This window comes from Cupressus sempervirens, chromosome 9, assembly GCF_028749045.1.
Source record: "Cupressus sempervirens isolate cs-2001-9-10 chromosome 9, ASM2874904v1, whole genome shotgun sequence".
Classification (NCBI taxonomy): domain Eukaryota; kingdom Viridiplantae; phylum Streptophyta; class Pinopsida; order Cupressales; family Cupressaceae; genus Cupressus; species Cupressus sempervirens.
This window is the reverse complement of record NC_143126.1, coordinates 366609333-366628460: the sequence shown is the minus strand read 5'-3', so window position 1 is coordinate 366628460 and position 19128 is coordinate 366609333. Positions and strand designations below refer to the sequence as shown.

General features: G+C 36.3%; 1 protein-coding gene across 1 annotated transcript; it reads left to right on the top strand.

Annotated features, from left to right (window-relative positions):
- Nucleotides 1-1988: 1988 nt before the first annotated feature.
- LOC149538819 (putative inactive receptor kinase At2g26730) lies at nucleotides 1989-5522 on the top strand. The gene is made up of 2 exons (XM_089800139.1): nucleotides 1989-3669; nucleotides 4431-5522. Exons 1-2 carry the CDS (start codon nucleotides 2379-2381, stop codon nucleotides 5099-5101), a joined length of 1962 nt encoding a protein of 653 aa, XP_089656265.1. The 5' UTR covers nucleotides 1989-2378; the 3' UTR covers nucleotides 5102-5522.
- Nucleotides 5523-19128: the final 13606 nt, after the last annotated feature.

Sequence of the window (19128 nt, the reverse complement as noted above, 5' to 3'; positions counted from 1 at the left end):
AAGTGGGCATGTCTAGGATTGCATAGTACTAAACATCAAGCTTCTGTAAGATTACCAATCTACCTATGAAATTGCCATTTGATCTTGAAATAATAATTTAGTTAGATTTGAAATTACCAAGAGAAAATAATTTTGTGATATTCACATAGATTGTGAAACTACCACTTGTTTAAATGTTTGCTTATTTCCTACACCTAATATAGGCATTTGATGGATACAAGTTCTCCTAACAATGCTATAAGAGTTGTAGGCCTCAAAAAAAATATTTTTCTACGAGATACAATTTATTAGGATAACAAAGAAATATCATTTGAATATTAATTTTTACATAGAGAAATGAAAAAAAAAATTAAACTGTAAAAAAAACCTTTCTATATACTTTTTTGTTGGGTGGGTACCTAAGATCAAAAGTTAACTTTCTTGAATTCATCCTTTGTAAATTCAAATATATATAGAAATGGATAACATCACATAATTATTAATTGTGTAGACTACATAGAGAGCACACAATGAATGATATGGAATTCACATGCCCTTGACACATTATGACCCTAGTTTGTGTGCTTGGGGTCTAAAAATGTATATTTGTTGCTAACAGAAATCAAAAAATAGATTATTATTGATTAGTAGGAGATATTTTCCACAGCAAGTCAAATTGAGACATTGCTATCAAGATTCAACTGTGTAGTTTCTGAGTCAAACTTATTGACCCATTTTTCATGAGTAGTGGTTCACACAAACCCATCTCTCATGAGAATGAATGGAAGACTTGACACTCATTGGGTCTAGGTGATGCTCATAGAGTTGATTATTCCTAAGGTTTCAATGTACTCTAGCACTAAAATTGTTCTATCCGACAAAAGCTCTAAATATGAAACTACCAAAATTTCAATCTTTTAAATAAACAAAAAAAAGAATTTTTTTTTAAGGTTCTTAGATATTTTCAATGCGACAAACTATTTAATTTGTATTAGGATATCCTAAAGGTGTCAAACAAATACACCGATGATGAGACTTGTGGAGCAAAGACTTTGATATCATGTTATAAATTAAAAAGCTTCTAATACTTATGTTAAAAACATGTCCAAAATTATATAAAGGTAGATTATATTTACAAAAGTGGATTTATGAATCTCTCTACAAACCTACTTAGTTAAAAAAAAAAATTCAACCATAGAAAATTGTACAAATGAAAAAATGTACAAGCAAGAACACAATAATATCAAAGATACAATAATAATTTTTGATTCATCAAAAAAAAACTATATCCCTCATAATTCATTCTATTTAATTTGAGGTGATGGCATACACACATATAGATAGATAGATAGATAAAATTTTAATGTCCACGAGGCCAAAAATAGCCTATGGAACAGCAAGACAACTCAAGCAGACTTAAAAGTAAAATAACCAAAGATATCACTATAAAATAATAATAACTTTTTAAAAGTAGAAAAGAATAAAAAAAGAATAACACATGTATAAGAAGATACCTACACTAGATTCTACAATCTATAACAATTATCGTATCAAATTTTTGAATTCAATTTTATGGAGTTCATTCACTCCATTATCCATCATGGGAATATTTAAAAGTTAACAAAACTAAAATAAAATTAAAATAATAAAATAACAAGAGAAAATATAAATAAATACAAAACATTTAACGTCCTAATCATTCTAGCTTGTCAACAATAACAGTCAACTCTCTACCAAACTAGATAGACAAGTAAACATCTACTCCTACCTCAAGAAACACATTTTAACATTAAAGAACAGGTTAACCTCGATGAATTAATTTGAATAGCAAGCGTTGTGGACTTTTGGGGACTACCTATTATAATGTGTGACGTACAAGGAGGCCATCCTTGCTGTATTACAGAGTTGATGGTGAATGAAATTTGAATGACGGCACGGAAGGTGCACCGCGCACGTCAACACAATTAATAGATAAATAAATGTGTTTTACGTCTCCGTCAAGGACTCCCATGCTTCTTCTGCTGATGCCTAACGGTGCCCTTTAACGCCGCCTCCCAGACTCTAATCCAATACCTGATGTCTCCTCTGCAAGTAGAGGGACAGAGTGTTCTTACTCATACAAATACAAGAATAGAAAATTACAACACTTTACCCAATGAGCACCTAGGGTGCTTTCTTCTCCTCTCAAACAATTGGTTGATTGGTCTGAGATAAGAGAGAGAGTTGGTAGGGGTTCATCATGCTTCCTTGCGCTTCACTTTTCCCTCCTCCATTTTCAATGCCGAACCTTATCAGAAGCAGCATTGCTCAGGTTTCTTCTCAGATCTGCAAATACCCAACAATTTTGAGCTCTGTTTGAAGGGGGTCAGCAGTATAATGTGTTGAGGAGAGGGACAAGTATGAAGGAATTCCTGTGGGGGGTTTTGGTGTTGGTGGTGGTGCTTGTGAGTCGTGAGTGCAGGGGTGAACCCACGGGGGACAAAGAGGCGTTGCTGGATTTCCTGAAGAGAGTCCCGCATGGGAGGAAGCTCAACTGGCAAGGCAACAGCTCAGCGTGCAACAATTGGGTGGGAGTAGGGTGCAATGCAAATCAAGATCGGATCTTGGCAGTCCGTCTGCCGGGAGTGGGGCTGTACGGAGAGATCCCTTCAGCCACTCTCGGCCGCCTCACGGAGCTCAGAGTGTTGAGTCTCAGGGCCAATCGACTCTCCGGCTCACTGCCCTCCGACTTGAACAACTTGAAGCATCTCAGCTTCGTCTATCTTCAGGGCAACAATCTCTCCGGTCCCCTGCCTCCTCTCTTGTCGTCTCTGGTAAGCTTGCAAGTTCTTGATCTCTCTTTCAATCGCTTTACCGGCATCATACCCATTTCCCTCAACCATCTTACGCAGCTTACAGTTTTGTATCTGCAAAACAACTCCCTTACGGGCACTATCTCCAATCTCAGCCTCCCTGCCCTAGTCACGATTAATGTGGCTAACAACCATTTGAATGGTTCCATACCCAAATCTCTTCAGAATTTCCCCAAATCATCCTTCCAAGGGAATGACAACCTTTGTGGCGCTCCATTGGCGCAGTGTTTACCACTGTTTCCATCTCCATCCGAATCACCTGCATTGCCCCCTACTGTACTTGGCCCTTCAAATAGAAAATCAAAGCGAATAACTACAGGAGCACTTGTAGCAATAGCAATAGCTGGCAGTACTTTGGTATTTGTGATATGTGCTGCCTTGTTGCTTTGTTTGCTGAGGAAGCAGCGATCTGGGTCCTCGGAAAAGGGGCACAAGGATGAAATTAGGTCAGCGGAGAAGGCAGGGGGCTCCTCGTCCAAGGACAAGGATGACTATATCATCTCTGCTCAAGAGGCTGAAAGGAACAAACTCGTTTTCTTTGAGGGATGCATCTACACGTTCGATTTGGAGGACCTTCTGAGGGCGTCGGCTGAAGTGTTGGGGAAAGGAAGCGTTGGGACAACTTACAAGGCAGTCATGGAAGATGGTGCTAGTGTTGTTGTGAAGCGGCTGAAAGATGTGGTCACTGGACGAAGAGAATTTGAGCAGCAAATGCAAATGGTGGGAAGGGTTCGCCATAGGAATCTGGTTGCTTTGAGGGCCTTCTACTACTCCAAAGATGAAAAGCTTCTTGTCCACGATTACATGCCCGCGGGCAGCTTATCAGCTCTTCTCCATGGTAAAGTGCTCTCCTCCTTCAATTCCCCTTTCAATCTTTCAACGCCATTTTGCTTCTTTCTGCTATTTCATGCTTCTCAATGTATAATGGAATATGACCCTCAATCTCGTCAAGTTTCTCACCCAAAACAAATGAAGATCAATCAAAATGCTGCGATGGTCGAAATCACATGAAAATAGAGAGCAGTAGTAGTCGATACCAATTTGATGAGAATAGGAAGACTTAGCTACTCATTTTCGCCACTCTTTCTGTACACAGGATACTAGTGTCCTTAACCCTAGTTATGTTTGTCTTGCATACTCAACCCTTCACTGCGCCCTTTTCTCCTTTCATCACTTTTGCAATACTACCATAGTTTAGAAATGGTGAATAACACATGTGACTACATTTCGTGAACCAATGTTTACTAACAGAGTGTGTGTGCGCGCATTATAATTCCGATACATGATTTCCTAGCATACCTTCATCGGATACCTGAATGGTGACAATTTTGATTTTTGAAGTTAAAAACTTTGGGTTTTCTTTTCTTGATGAGAGATGGATTTACAAAAATGGGTCACCCATGGAGTTCGATCCGAAAGTTATACATACAGTTGAATTCTGAGAACGATGTATGTCATAACTTTGTTTACTTGTTATTTGCCACAAATTCATAGAAGATAGGTTTGAATTGCTGTGGAATGTGTATGTTTTTGGGGGTTTAAGAGAGTTGTATTGATGGTTGCAATGTAATGTGTGTATGAATAATGAATTGATTGAAGGTGGGAGAGGTGGTGCGGGAAGGGTTCCACTGGATTGGGTGACAAGGGTGAAGATAGCAGCGGATGCAGCAAGAGGTGTGGCTCATATCCACGAAGAGTCCTCGGGCAAACTCAGCCATGGAAACATACGGTCTTCGAATGTCCTGCTTAGCGGGGAGATGGATGGATGCATATCTGACTTTGGTATAGCTCCCCTGACGAGCACGTCCACTTCCTCTTCCTCTCGCATTGCAGGCTACAGAGCTCCAGAGGTGATGGAAACAGGGAAGGTCTCTCAGAAGGCGGATGTGTACAGCTTTGGGGTTCTGCTGCTGGAGCTCCTGACGGGGAAGGCACCGATACATTCATTATCCCCAGTGAGTGAGGAGGTCCTTGACTTGCCCAGATGGGTCCAGTCGGTGGTGCGGGAGGAGTGGACAGCCGAAGTGTTCGATGTGGAACTGATGAGATATCATGACATCGAAGAGGAGATGGTGCAGATGCTGCAGATTGCCATGGCCTGCGTTGTCAGAATGCCCGATCAGAGGCCCAGAATGACTGAGGTTGCCACAATGATCGAGCAGGTCAGACAGTTCGATACAGACAACAGACCATCTTCTTCCGAAGACAAGTCCAATAATCCCACTCCCTCTGATGATAGGAACACACCTGCTTCTGCTGCTACACCATAACATTCCTTTTATTCATTCATGGACAGGATTGCACCCTCAGGACTATGTGCTATCTTTGTTCCTTGCAAACATTTGCCACGGCGTCTGGCGTCTACAAGTTCTTGCCATTTATCAATTTACATTTGTTAGTGAAGAGAGCTCTCAGCAGTTGAGTTCAAGAATTCATTGGATGTGATTTGTTGATATTGAATAAGAGGCATTATCAGTTTGAATTTGGTAGGATTTCACGCCCAACTTTTAAATTAGGTGAGGGTGAGTGAGAGTGAACATTCAATCAATATGCTGCTGCACATTTGTAGCACAAGCAACATGGTAATGGTTGGTTTCTAAGTGTGGGAAAGTGGTTTCCTTCTTTTTTTGGGTTGCCTTCTCGAATGTAATTGATGCATACGATTCAATAGATGTTGTTTCTATCCACTAATTCATTGCTTTCAAATTCTTTCTACTATCAATCATCTTCGGACCATTTTCCTAATGAAGCGGAACATCATGTTCCTGTAATTTCATGGATATATTTCGCAAGTTAAAATGCATGTTCATGGTGTCCTTATTTCAATTCTTTATACAAAATTAAAGGAAGTAGAACATTTCAGAGTGTGGTGAACAAAATTCTTTGTTAACTAATTAATGACAATATTTAGAGCGAAAGTCAGCTATATGTTTACTTTGACCTATTTTCTGAATCCATTCTTACTGAACCAAAATTAGAAGTTATTGTAATAATAACCAAAATTCATTTATTCCGATTTTAATTGTGTTTTTCATTCATTTTAGTTACATCTTCCTTTATGGCTTTAGACCTTCATTCTAGTGCCGGGTATCTTGTCCATTCAACATTTAATTTGTTTGTCTTTTGTCGTGTATTTTTGAATTCTTGTCATCTTATCGTCTTTATAACTTGGTGATTTTAAAAACACGACACTTCTTCCGTCCATTTGCATGTCTAGAATTGTGAATTCTAATTATCCTTACATTGAGTTTATAAATGAAAGCATCAAATGCATATACTTCGTAAGTTGCCCCTTTTGCTAGATTGGTCTGTACGATATATTTGATAAACAGTAGTAGTTATTTTGGGTAGCCAGGATATAAATAAAGAATTTTAATAGGAGAATGAGTCATCCATTAAATTTTGTAGTCCGTATTGCTATAAAAGATTGCTCTTTTGAAGAGGTCAATGGTAATTTTTTTTAGTTTTAATGTTATTTCAAGGTAATATTATTCTTGTGTTTCTATCTACATAACATATATATTTAGTTATCTCTCTTATATGATTAATTTCTTGTAGCCAAGATCACATTATGTAGTAGATCATTTAAAATCATGACTATCGATTATTTTTCTACTTTGTCTTCATAAAGTGTCGATGATTAAAAAAGACCTTAGAAAATAAACACATTGAAACTTTTAGTCTAATTTTTCCTTGTTCATAGTTCTTTCCTTTTTGTAGCACAAAACCCTTTATTGAGGTTTTCATATATTAAATAAAAGTAGTTTTTATTCTAAGTAGATTCATATATATTGGTTCTATTGAAAGGTGGAGAAGTTGTCTTCCAAAACTACACCATCAAACCACCTCTACATCTAGTATTGTGCTTCTATGTAATGTTGGGTATATTTGAAATACACTGCAAGTGTTTTCAAAAGCCATCCCTAGGAAACTATTAGTCATCTATAAGCTATAATTTATTGCCAAATGGTTTGCCCCAAATACTTGCATTGTACTTGATTTGTTTGGATTAATATAATCATAGGCTAACACACAAAACACTTACTTCAGAAATAGTCTCTCTTTTCATTCCATCTTTGTGTCCCAACTTATCTAAAGTTAGAGAGTACCACCTTAAGTGATTATTGTGCTACACTTTGGTAGCACAAAAATCTAGTCAAATCAATGGGCTTACAATGCAAAAGATGCCTTTGCTTACTACAAGTCACTTCTAATAGAAACTTGTAAGGAATTGTGTCTCAGTCACCGTTAATAGAAATATGTAAGGAACTGTATCTCAGTCACTATTAATAGATTTCTCTATAAAGTCCTCCAAATATAATTCAAAAATTTGTATCTTGGTCACCATTTATAATCTTGGGTAGTCTATACAAGCTAATCTCCTTAAAGAGTAAATAAAAAACCTTGCATCTATATTTTTCACACAAGGAATTGGGCTATTTTAGAGATTTGTCCAAATAATAGAGATGGAATAATTTCCTTATTGTGTATGAGACAATTGTAACACAAAGTCCTTAGAGATGTGAATCCATAATTCCTCAAGAAATGGTAAGGATTTGTGCACAAATGTGTTTTGTTTTCCCCTTTTAGAAATTTGAAAAACTCAACACTTGGAAACAAACTTAATCACATCTTTCCTTATTTGAGACTAAAAATATTTCACTTGCCAATTTGTAAGTTTTGTTGATTCAAAACTACACCACCAAGCCATTTGATTGCACTTCCTAAAAAATATTTTCCCTCTTAGATCCTATGGGTATGCTAAACTAGCTAGTGAGTTAACCAACACCGACCTCTCTTCCATACAACATTAGAACACAAACTCACAAAACATGTTGTGTTTAGCTAACTCTTCCCAGAGGTACCTAAGCAACTTGGGTTATGCTCCTTCGTTGTAAAGAAAATAGATTGATAGATTGAGATGTTATCTAATAAGGTCTCAAAACACATATAAACAACAATATGATTTGATGAACTAGAACTGCAAGCACACAAAAACCAACAAAAGCTTTAAAATGAAAAATGCGAGTAAAACTAAACTACTATTGTGTTAAACCGATGTGTTGGGCGCCCTTGTCCAACACTTATGCAAAGTGAAAAAAATCTAGATTAGGGAGTAGTAGAGTTAGAATATTTGTCACTGAAAAATCTGGACAAGATAAGTAGAACTAGGGCACTGGTTGCTCTCGTCCATGCCTTTTCTCTTGAATTTGTCATGACGATCTCTATTTCTTTTTGTACCTTTGCATTGTCATAAAATTCTAGATTTGTACCACACAAGCACAAAAGGAAGGAAAAATGGTTTTAGTTATATAGGAGCCAACCTTAAAATTAAGCCCCCATTTTGATATTTCTACGTCCACAAATAGAAATTGGAACTAAAACTAAAGTATGCACTCTGAACCTTAAGTGTATATAAGATATAGTGAGCAATGACATACATAAGCATAAAAGCAAACCCAATTCAAGTGTATTAGAGTGGATCCATAAATGAACCAATCAAAAGGTGGTGTACAAACTAGCTAAAAAGTGGACAAAGATATAGCTGACAACAAATAACGATACATATCAGACTTGATAAATGAAACAAGAAAATGTGAGAACAACATAACATTAGACCAAACTCGTAAGAAGAGGTGCAAGCCGATAATTAGTTAGTAGTATCACTATCCTCTAATATTCCCCGAAGCCTCAATCACATCTTACTACAATGGTGAATTTATAATGTTGAAAACTTGAGGTTGGAAATTAAAGATTTGTATGCCTATGTGATCAATTAGAGTTTTCCTATAATTTTAATAAGTAATCAAAATCCGAAAAACTAATAGCTTTTATAGTAGAAGGTTGATTTTGATTAAAAAATGGCATAAACAAATATAAAAAGGCATTCAAGACTAGATTCAAAAAGGTTGAAGTTGACACTCAAATATTTAAATTTTGAAGAGACTTTGGTGAGACATGTGTGCTAGGCATTGAAATCCCACCAAAATAGGCTCTTTGAGGGGGATATGCAAGAATCGAGGTTTTGGGGATAAATCTAATCCTAATTTTAGTTTTTGATGATGATTAAATGTAAAATAAGACATTGAAGATTTCAAATAGGATATGACACATCACCTCAAGTTGGGGTTAAAGTCGAGGCTAGAAATGCTCGTAAAATTGTCCAGTGGAATAAAAACTAAAGCAATTGACAAAGAAAACGTGAAATCAAACTCACAATTATAGAGCATAATTTAAGACACTAATCTTTCCCCCATTTTAGCAGCCATATGATATTATGCTAATATAAAATCTAAGTACATAAGAGTATTCTTGAAAATGATACTCATAAGGATGTCAAATGAAACTTCCAATTTACTAACAATTGTAATACAACATTAGGAACTACATCTTGCAAAATCACTTTGTTAGTGAGATCAAAACCATCAAGAACTCCAAAAGTAATGAAATTCAAGATAGATATAAGCTCTCTTATTTATGCTTACGTCTTATGGATGTAAAACAAGGTTTCGTGTATGCTACATAATATTGTGAAAAGAGTGATGATAAATATTTTTGATATGTGAAAGACCACTTGTTTTTTATTACAAAAATAGGTTTTGAAGGGGCCTTAAAACCCAAATACAATGCAGGTGTAAAACCGGACCACCAACTGAAAGATATATAATACACTCTTCAAAGAGAAACATGGCATGGATACAACATACTAAAGTAAAAAAAGAAGACGGGGAACCAAACAACATGAAACACCACCCACACAATAACATAATTAGGTGGTCAATAAAAGAAAAAGCCTTAATAAGAACTGACCACCCTACAAAAAGAAGAGGACAACAAAATTATGACTTCCCCTTCATCCCCAACTTGTGGACATTAGGAGAAGAATGAGATGGAAACCTCTTTGATGTTTACCTTTTACCATTATCCATCCTCCTCAATCTTTGCTGGCACTGAGTGCCAAACCAATAAATCAGTAGAGATTATAGAGTCATCAACCCTAACACCACTTAAATTAGCGCAAACAAAAGAAAAGACAACAAAAGGCTCAACAACATAATGCTGGAACAAACCAACATTATCATGTTGATCAACAACATTAACAACTGTGACACCAACAACCTCCCAAAGAGAATCAATAACCATAACCACAACAACAACAACTATAACACTAGAAGCCTCCCGAACAGAGTCAGCCATAGGAGGGACCCAAACAACATCATCCATATGACTTGGACCATCAACCAATAGATGATCAGGAGAAGATACATCATCACCAACCTAGCAAGCTACAATAGACTTAAAGGGAGTTTCCTCATCAATTGAAGGCAACTTGGACACTGTATAATATTGTAGCAAAGCACGCTTCCACCATGAGGAGGATCTCTTAGATTTCAATTTCTCACACTTAGCCACAACATGCCTGGTATTGAAGCAAATCCTATATCTGAATGTAAGACCTTCATAATCTAGAGATTGGATCAAGAAATCAATAGGAATACATAGCTTAATCTGCATCGTAAGGCCTTTTGAAGCATCAATATCAACAAGAATTCGAGCATAGGTAGAATAAAATTTATCAGAGGATTTTGTGTCCACCATTATAAAATCAACTAAAGCCTCACCAACTTCCACAAGAACCGAATCATGCCAAAAATGAAGAGGGAGGTTAGGAAGTCATACCTAGATAGGTTGTTGATCTCAGATTGGTTTTGAAAAATGAGTGTCTACACACTTAAGTCATTTACTTAGTTCATGCCGAACAAGTAGTACATGCCGAGCACAACATGTATATAATAGAGCATGCTGAGTCCACAGTGAGTGTCGAGCCACTCATGTGCCGAGTCACTCAAGTGCCAAGTAGATAGTGTATGTTGAGTGATTTGGGAGTCGAGCAAGCAGTGCATGCCAAGTGATACAGATGCCAAGTCATAGTATAGAAGATAGTATATGCCAAGCATTAGAGACTTTAGATGCTGAGTAAGACAGTTTTGTCATAGTTTTTTGTAATGGCACAAGCAACTATGTAAACCATTTTTGAGCCGACTTAAAAATTGAATTAAGATATTATAAAGATAAGGACAAATCTTAAGTTGGATTCCTAATGCATTACATGCAGCCAATCAAGAAAAGGGAAGGTTTAAGCGAAAAAATGGATGAATCATAGCCGTTAATTCATACCTAACCCTAAGTCATCTAAGTCTTCTTAAGGAGGAAAAACCCTAAAACTCTCAAATGTGTGAAGGTGTATGAAGGAGAGAAGAGAGAAGTTTGCATGTGCAAATAGAACATTCATGGTGGCTAAGGAGTTATGATATGAGATTATATTGCAGAATCAGTTAAAGGAGAACAAAGGAAGAGAAGAGCATACAACAAAGAGACATCTGATCAAGAAGGATTGAAAATACATCAATTTAGAGGTGATCTATCATCAGGCAATCAAGTGCTAACCACAAGATCATTATTGAATCATTCTAGCAGGCGAATTAGTTAAATCTCTTAACAGAGTAGTCCTAACAGGCTTTATTGAAATCCTCTAACAAGGTGCTTACTTAATTGTGAGTTGAAGTCCTTTAACAAGGCACACTTCTAATAGGGTATTGAAATCCTTTAATAGACCTAACAGTCTTTATCATACTTTAACAAAGTAAACCTTTCATAGGGTAGATCATGTCCTATGATCAAACATTGTAACCTTCATTGGATCCACTTTATTACTGTACTAGTGAAGGTTTGTGGGTGTCATCCCCACCCTAGTTTTACCTTCTCATTGGAGGGTTTTTGGGTAATCATATCTGGTGTCATACATGTGTGAATGTTTACTTATTTACATATTTTAGATATAGATGCTTTACATTTTATTTTAGTTTACTTAGTGAATGTATGAGATGGACATGTGGTGAAAGCTTTATTGGTCAAAGTTTAAATTACTGATTCATCCCCCCCTCAAAAGTTTACCTTTACTATTGTAATTCCAACATATGTATTTTTCAAAATGATTAAGTAGCAGGGTTAAAGTCCTTATGCCATGGTTTTATCGTCAAAGGGAAGTTGTTCTCCCATGTGAAGAAATGATCACATAGAGTGGTTCTCCTATATGTACTTTTCTAGCTGGATTCTGACCAAAGTGTTACGTGTTTGGCCGTTCTTGGGATGCCAGAGAATTCGCTTTCCATTCTCAAGAATTACCAGCAACAAAACTTCCATGTGCTCTACAATGTGGATGAGTTGAGATTAGGCTTTGCATCGATGTCATGCAATGAACTTTCAATAGGTCAGCTCTTTTTTGGCCCATATTAGAGGTCACTGTCAGTGCAAATATTCATGCATCAGAGGTCATTGTCTTTACCTTGCTCCATTAAAGCTTGAACCCCATGTATTAGGTGCTTCATTCAAGCACACCCTCTTTACTTTGAAACCCAAGGTGCACAGTTATTATCGCTCCTGTGTCACATCTGCACCCTTTAAGGTATCAATTTTTGGAAGGTGAGGAATTTGTGGGACCATGCGAACTCCAAATCTTTTAGTTGGCTTGTAATTTTGGTGCACTCCTCTGCATTTCGATCAATGGGTCTTTCATGCCTCTTTTGATGTCCACCTCCATGCTTATCTCGCTTGGTCAATTGTGGGTTATATGCCATGTTCACTAGCTCTCTCAGTGGTAAGGCAGATCTAAAGACTTTCACTGTGCATTGTGATTATTATTTTTTTGGCCTAGTGTTGAACAACCTCCATTGGCCAACTCCTTCAAAGGACTAGTATCTACCCTGATCTACTCTTGTCGTGATTTTATTTTCAAATCAGTAGTTGGCAATTTTGTGAGTTTGTTATTTATTGTTGTTTAGCTCTTGGATTCAGTGTTCAAATCCTTGTTCCACTTCTAGCCCACCAAGATTTCTTGAACGTTATCATGATTTCTTGCAATCATTGGGTTTGTTTCCAGATTTTTTGCACGTTTCTTGGAACCTCACTTTATGGGTTGAAAACAACTTTTTTGGACGTGTGCATTTTTTGATTGTAGAAATGGTTTTGGGATCATACCATGCACATGTCAACTATGGGTCCATCCAAATTAGATAACTGTGCCTTTTTTGTTGGCAATTTTCATGCCATGTTAGGATTTAACAATATTTTTAATGTACATTGGCCACCCGATTTTTACTTCGACACTGGCTCTTTTACCAGTGACATTGTTTTCATACATTGTCTTGTTTTTGGTGATTGGATATTTTTTTTCGGCATGGGTCATTTTTAGGCATTTTTTTTGCCTCGATGACTATTTGACTGTCAAATTTGGGCTCATCACTTGCTGACGTCAATGCCATGTCAGCACTACATCAATGTTCCTATCACCTCCTTTGGTTTTGTTTGGACCTACCTTCACTATTTTGCTCATATCTTAGGCATACAGACTCCATTTTTTGAAAATGAGACATCGCCAGAAAACTAATTCCGAGCTCATCACAATGGTATAGTTAGTTTTTAGTTTTGATGCATTTTTATGACTTTTTCTACTGTCAAAGTCAAGGATATAGTTTTGCACTCCGAGAGACATATCTTGAGCATCCCATCTTCAATTTGGGAAATCTTTATATCATTGGAAAGGTCTTTTCGAGCTCTCTCCAATGATGCTGGTCGTTTTTCTAGATTCTTCTCTAGGCACATTCTATTTAGTCTTTTGCAATTTCGCATTCTGGTAGATATCTTGGTTGTTTTAGGTCCGAGGATCAATTTCGTTACTTTAGATGATTTGTCATGACTTGTACTATCTTTATGCCTCTTTTGGTCTATTTAGACATCTTTATATGCATTCTTGCAACACACTGAGATAAAATGCCATACTACATCTGTATTTTTGGTTCAGTTGTTTTGCCTTCTGATTCAAGCAGTGTCATCTGAGGACACTTGTGCAGATTATTGTATTCACCATATGTTGTGCCTTATTGTACATGCACTATTCATGATTAAAGTGCCATAGGGGGTTAATGTTCTGCCTTTGCTTGCCATCTTCCTTTGTCCAATGAGCTTCCCTTTTGTGACATTAGCCTCATGCACTGTCTGAGATTGATCACCTCAGTACACACATATGTACTCTTTTGTGCATCTTGATTGTGGTTCCTTGACTTGCAATTCTTTTGGTCCACTTTTCCACTCACCTATCACCTCACCTTTGTTTGCATTAGGGGGGGTACTTCTGTTGTTTCTCATGCTTCCTTGGCTTGATGGAGTGAGCTATGCATTTAGCATTTGTTCCTATGTACTAGGCAGATGTAGTGGTTGGGTACCTATGCATTTTGTTGAGATGGATCATTTACCATATAGACACTCTTATTTTTGTTCCTACTTTGGTTGCAACCTTCCATGCTTGATTGATCAACTCTTCAGGTTTTGATGTTTCATGCCATATGTATCTTCGAGTTCAATTATTTTCTTTTGTGTGCCTCCTGATTCAATGCAGATTACACTCTTCTCTACCTGGTCAGGTTCTATTTCAGTAGAGGTTCTCCAGATCAATAGTTACTTTTGATAGAGATTTACAACTTGTACATGCTTCAGTGGTATTCTATATGATCATCTTTTGTTCCTATTTTTTGGGACATCCTTAGTTTGGAGGTTTTTTTAAGTCCTACACTAGTTCTTTCAACATTATTTCCATCTCTTTTTTGAGTAGGATTTTTTCCATGTGGTTTTCTCTGTTTCTTCTCTTTGTAGAGATTTGGTTGTGCTTGGGTACCTCATTAGGCCTCGTTTGCTAGGACTCAAATATGCTTTCAGTAGTAGTTTCTAGTTTTTTAGCTACTCCCTAAGTTTATCTTAAGGGGGGGTGTTAGAGTAATTAGATATTTCCTAATTAACTCTAGTTGCTTAAGATAAACTTTAGGCATCTAATAATTAATTCTTTTTATTAATTATTATAATGCAACCTAGGTTAAACCTTTTTAGGGTTTTGATCTCCTTTATAAGGATGATCTCTCATAGTAAACATTAATATTGATATAATTCAGTTTTGATAATATCAATCTCTATTTTTTTTCATCAAGAATGTCTCATCTATGGATCTGGCAATTCCTACCTCCATAGCTTTCTGCCTCTCTCTTTCTATGACAGGTGTTTGCATGTAGGTGATTCTTGGGAGCTATGGGTTTGATTGATCATCAACTTCAATACTAGTAAAATAAAGTTCCTAGTGCTTAACAATCCAAGCATGAAACTCCTTAAGTGAAAGCCAAAAACATCTGAATCAGCAAATAACTGTATTTACCTTAAGGGATGCAATCCTTTGTACAATCCCTGAAACAATATATTCCTCTAAATAAACTGCAATATATTTATGGGTCTGGAAGGGGTTTGAAATAGACCTAGCCTATTGGGCATAAGAGGGCCCCATATTATTTTCCAAACACCCCATAACAACCTCCTTCCATGCCAAAACCTCCCACATGATCACTTCATTAACAACAAAATGAAATAATGGTGACTTGTTCAGAGATCTCCTGACTAAGATAACTCAGGTCCAAAGATAGAATCAACCCCTAGAGCCTTAGAACCCCCAAAAACATACTCTATCACACCACAACTAGGCCCAACCACCAAAATGACCACACCATCACCCATGGAGTCAGGAGCAAACAACTACTGGAGAATTGACAAAAGCAACACACAGGTCTATGCGCACATGGCTGGAAGATTTGTAAACAACCATTACATAGGCTAAGATATTTGTTAGTGCTAGTAAATTGTGAAATACCACTTGTTATGAACATGAAAAGAATCATGATTCCAACTCATGCTCTTATGCCCCTTCATCTCTTAGTGTATAAAATCCCCCCTTGTACATGTGTCCCATTCTTTTGGTGATACCACAATAGAGATATTAGTGATGAGTATAGGTCATAAGGTACTAATTTTTATTGCCTAAAAATGGTCTAGAAAAATAAGATCCCCTAATCTTGATAAATTAACCTAAACACTAGACTTGACCTAATTATGCTTTCAACAAGTTGCATACTCAATCAAGAATCAAACATTATCAAAATCAAACAATAAATCATTAAACCCTAAGCTTCAAGGCTAATTTTGTAATAATTAAGTCACTTCATCACACCTTTTAATAAAGTAAACCCATTCATATGTGCACACATATTATGAAAAAGGAATATAGAGACAAAAGACAAAAAGGTAAAATCATTAATAAGACAAAATAAACCATTTTGAACTATAAAGTGCACTCACATGGATCATGAGAGGGAGAATCTCAAGCTTTTGTACCCTTTTCATCCTAGCCACTCATTGCCTCTACAAATCTATAAAGAGGTGCACCATAGCTCCAGGGATCAATCATTGCATTGTAAAGTCATAATGCCATTTTACATTTAGAGTACTTTGGTTAGATAACACTTGTTGGCTTGGTTTTTCACCTAATAAGAATTCTTATATTTGTTGTGAAAATCTAGGTACCCTATGTGAGCAACTAGGGTTTAACTTCTTCATGATCAATTGTGCCTTAGAAAAACCCTAACTATTGGGCCCTATTGTTTTGTTTTACCTTAGGTTTGAAAATGTTAATCCACACCTTTAAAAAAAATTGAGGTGGGAGATTTGAAAAAGCCCTAATACCTTTCAAAATTCTTTATTATAAGGTTTTTTCTATAATCTTTTTAAAGTTCTTTCGTGAATTTATCATTTGACCCTAGCTCATAACTCTTTTTAACTCAGGGTCTTGTCATGGTTAGCCTGCATCTTGTTTTGCCTTGTTCAAAACCTTTCTGTTGAGTTATTATTGTAACCGTTGATTTCTTTCTAGATCAACGGACACCACATTCTCATAGTTTCAAAATGCAAAGTGTTTAACTAAAGTGAGAAAGTGATAGAATGATACATGTCTAATGGGACTAAAGGAAGTGCAAAAATTAGTTATTTTATGATATCGTTGATCTCCTTTTCAATCAACATATGTCACATCCTCGCAAGTAAAAGTGTTCACTATTTAAGAAATGTGAAAATACGATGGACCACCATGTGTCCCTGTGGGTCATCAAAACATAGAATAAAATATATCTTTCCTGACCATTGATCAAAAGACAAATTGATACCTGTCGCATTGTCATAGATTTAAGATGTAAGCAATTTAAAAAGTATGACATTGCAACAAAGTGACAAGTGTCCTTATGGCTCTCCTTGCATTCAAAAGTATGAAAACTAGAATCTTCTTAGCCATAGATTCATATCAAGATCGACGGTAGTCGTATTCTCACAAAGCCAAAATATAAGATGTTTAACCAAAGTGAAAATGCTAGGTGTTGACATGTGGAATTTGTGGGATCAACCTATGTTATAATTTGCAAAAAGGAAGCTGTCAGCATAGGTTTCCAGGTGGCATGTTTTGATTTTCCATATGTGCTGAGTATAATGAAGGGTATTGATTTCTCTTAGCTGTCAAATTTTTAGGTGATACATGGTTGTTGCATTCTCACATAATGAAGATGTTTGAAGTTTTCCCAAAGTGAGAATGCGAGAATCTGCCACGTGTCCAAGTGGGTCATGTCTTGCATAAAAATGCCACCAAAAATCTTAACCATCCATTTGATGAAGATCAACGAACATTGAATTCTCGCAAGATGAAGATGCATGGTTTTTAAGTAAAGTGAGAATGTGAGGTGGTGATGCATGGTTTTCAAAAAGTGGATGGAAGATTATTCTTCAGCTATGCAGTTGCTACAGGTGGTTTCTCAGGAAGGGCTCGTAGATAAAGTAACAGCTATAGAGATAATGCAGTTGGATGATGTAGCTAATCAAGCTAATGATATGGTAGATGATCAACATCTTGCAATAGACACCCAAGTGTCAGAGTCAAACACAATAGAAGAAGAGAAAGTGGTCCCACAACCTGACAAGAAACAAGAGAAAGAAGGTCAATCATCAGGTGCAGTGGAGGAACAAAAAATTACCAAAACAGAATCAACCCCACCATAAAGTAGGACCATTCTGTAATCAAGTGAATGACCAACAATTTTGATTCTTCTCATGCAGTTTTTGATAGTTACAGTTTTGTGTTTTTGTAATTTTTTTGTCTTAAGGACAATTGTCCTTTTCCCTCTAGGCTCGAAGCTTGTTGCAACTCACACTATATAAGTGAGTTTCCAAGGCTAGAGGAGGGTCCGAGTTTTTTTTTCCTACACTAGTTTTGTAAATTCTGAGTTGGTCCATGCATACTATAAATCTATTCCAAAATTGAATATGAAGGTTAATAGTTGCTGGTCTATTGGTGTTACTTTCTAATAGGGATAATCATTGAATTGTATACAATCTCAAAGAAATTAATACAAATACAGAAAGCTGGTTGTTCATCCCACATCTTATCTCCATCCTGTTCTCTGAGATTTAATAACAAAGTTTATTAAATTTCAGTAGTAATTTATTTTGAATCATCTTTAAATATTCTTTTGTTGATAATCTAATGGATTATGTAAATTCTTAATGTAAGTTGAAAGAACATTGTGGTTTTAAGTAAAGACATGATAAGTATGAGATATGGAAATGAACACTGAAAAGTCTTTGGACAAAGTGTCAAGATAAGATCTAGAAGTAGGTGTGTGACCTCAGTAAGCTATAACCCAATGGATAAGACACTGCCATCCTTACAAGTTGATCTAAGTGGAATACTACATAATGTAGAAAATTTATATCAATCAATCTTTTAATCTTCTATTGTTCAAGTTTAAAATGCCATCCTACACTTGATTTATGGGGTCTAGGGATTGATAAAATAACTAGTTATCATATCTTTATTGCTATTGAATTAGAAGAAAGAAGAATGAATCATCTATTATTTCTAGAATTCATGTTGAGAACATTAATTTTAAAATAAATAAGAATGGATTCCTAAGGTAAACCCACATGAATCTTGTAGAGTTCAAAGTGGAGAAGACTTAAAGGTCTTGTTAGTTGGTTCTTTTATTTTGCTTCTCATAGTACCCTTAATGGTTTTTAGTTAACTCCTAGGTTCTTTGACATTGTAAAAGGTAGTTGAAATCTCATCAGATCAGGAGCCAAAAAAATGGTGGCTCCATTGGGGAGTTGTTTAATATAATTTACTGTTTGAGGATATTGTAGTTTCTGGTATAATTTGTACATCCACAGTTTCTCTTCAATTGTGTCTGGGTTGTGTTTGTATTGGTCTCTTTATAGTGACAAACTTTGAGAATCTAAAATATCCAATGCAATAGGAGGAACGTGACATGGGTTTTGTCTAAATAGTGCCTTGTCTGCAATATAGAGTTTACTTTTCCCCAAAGTGTGC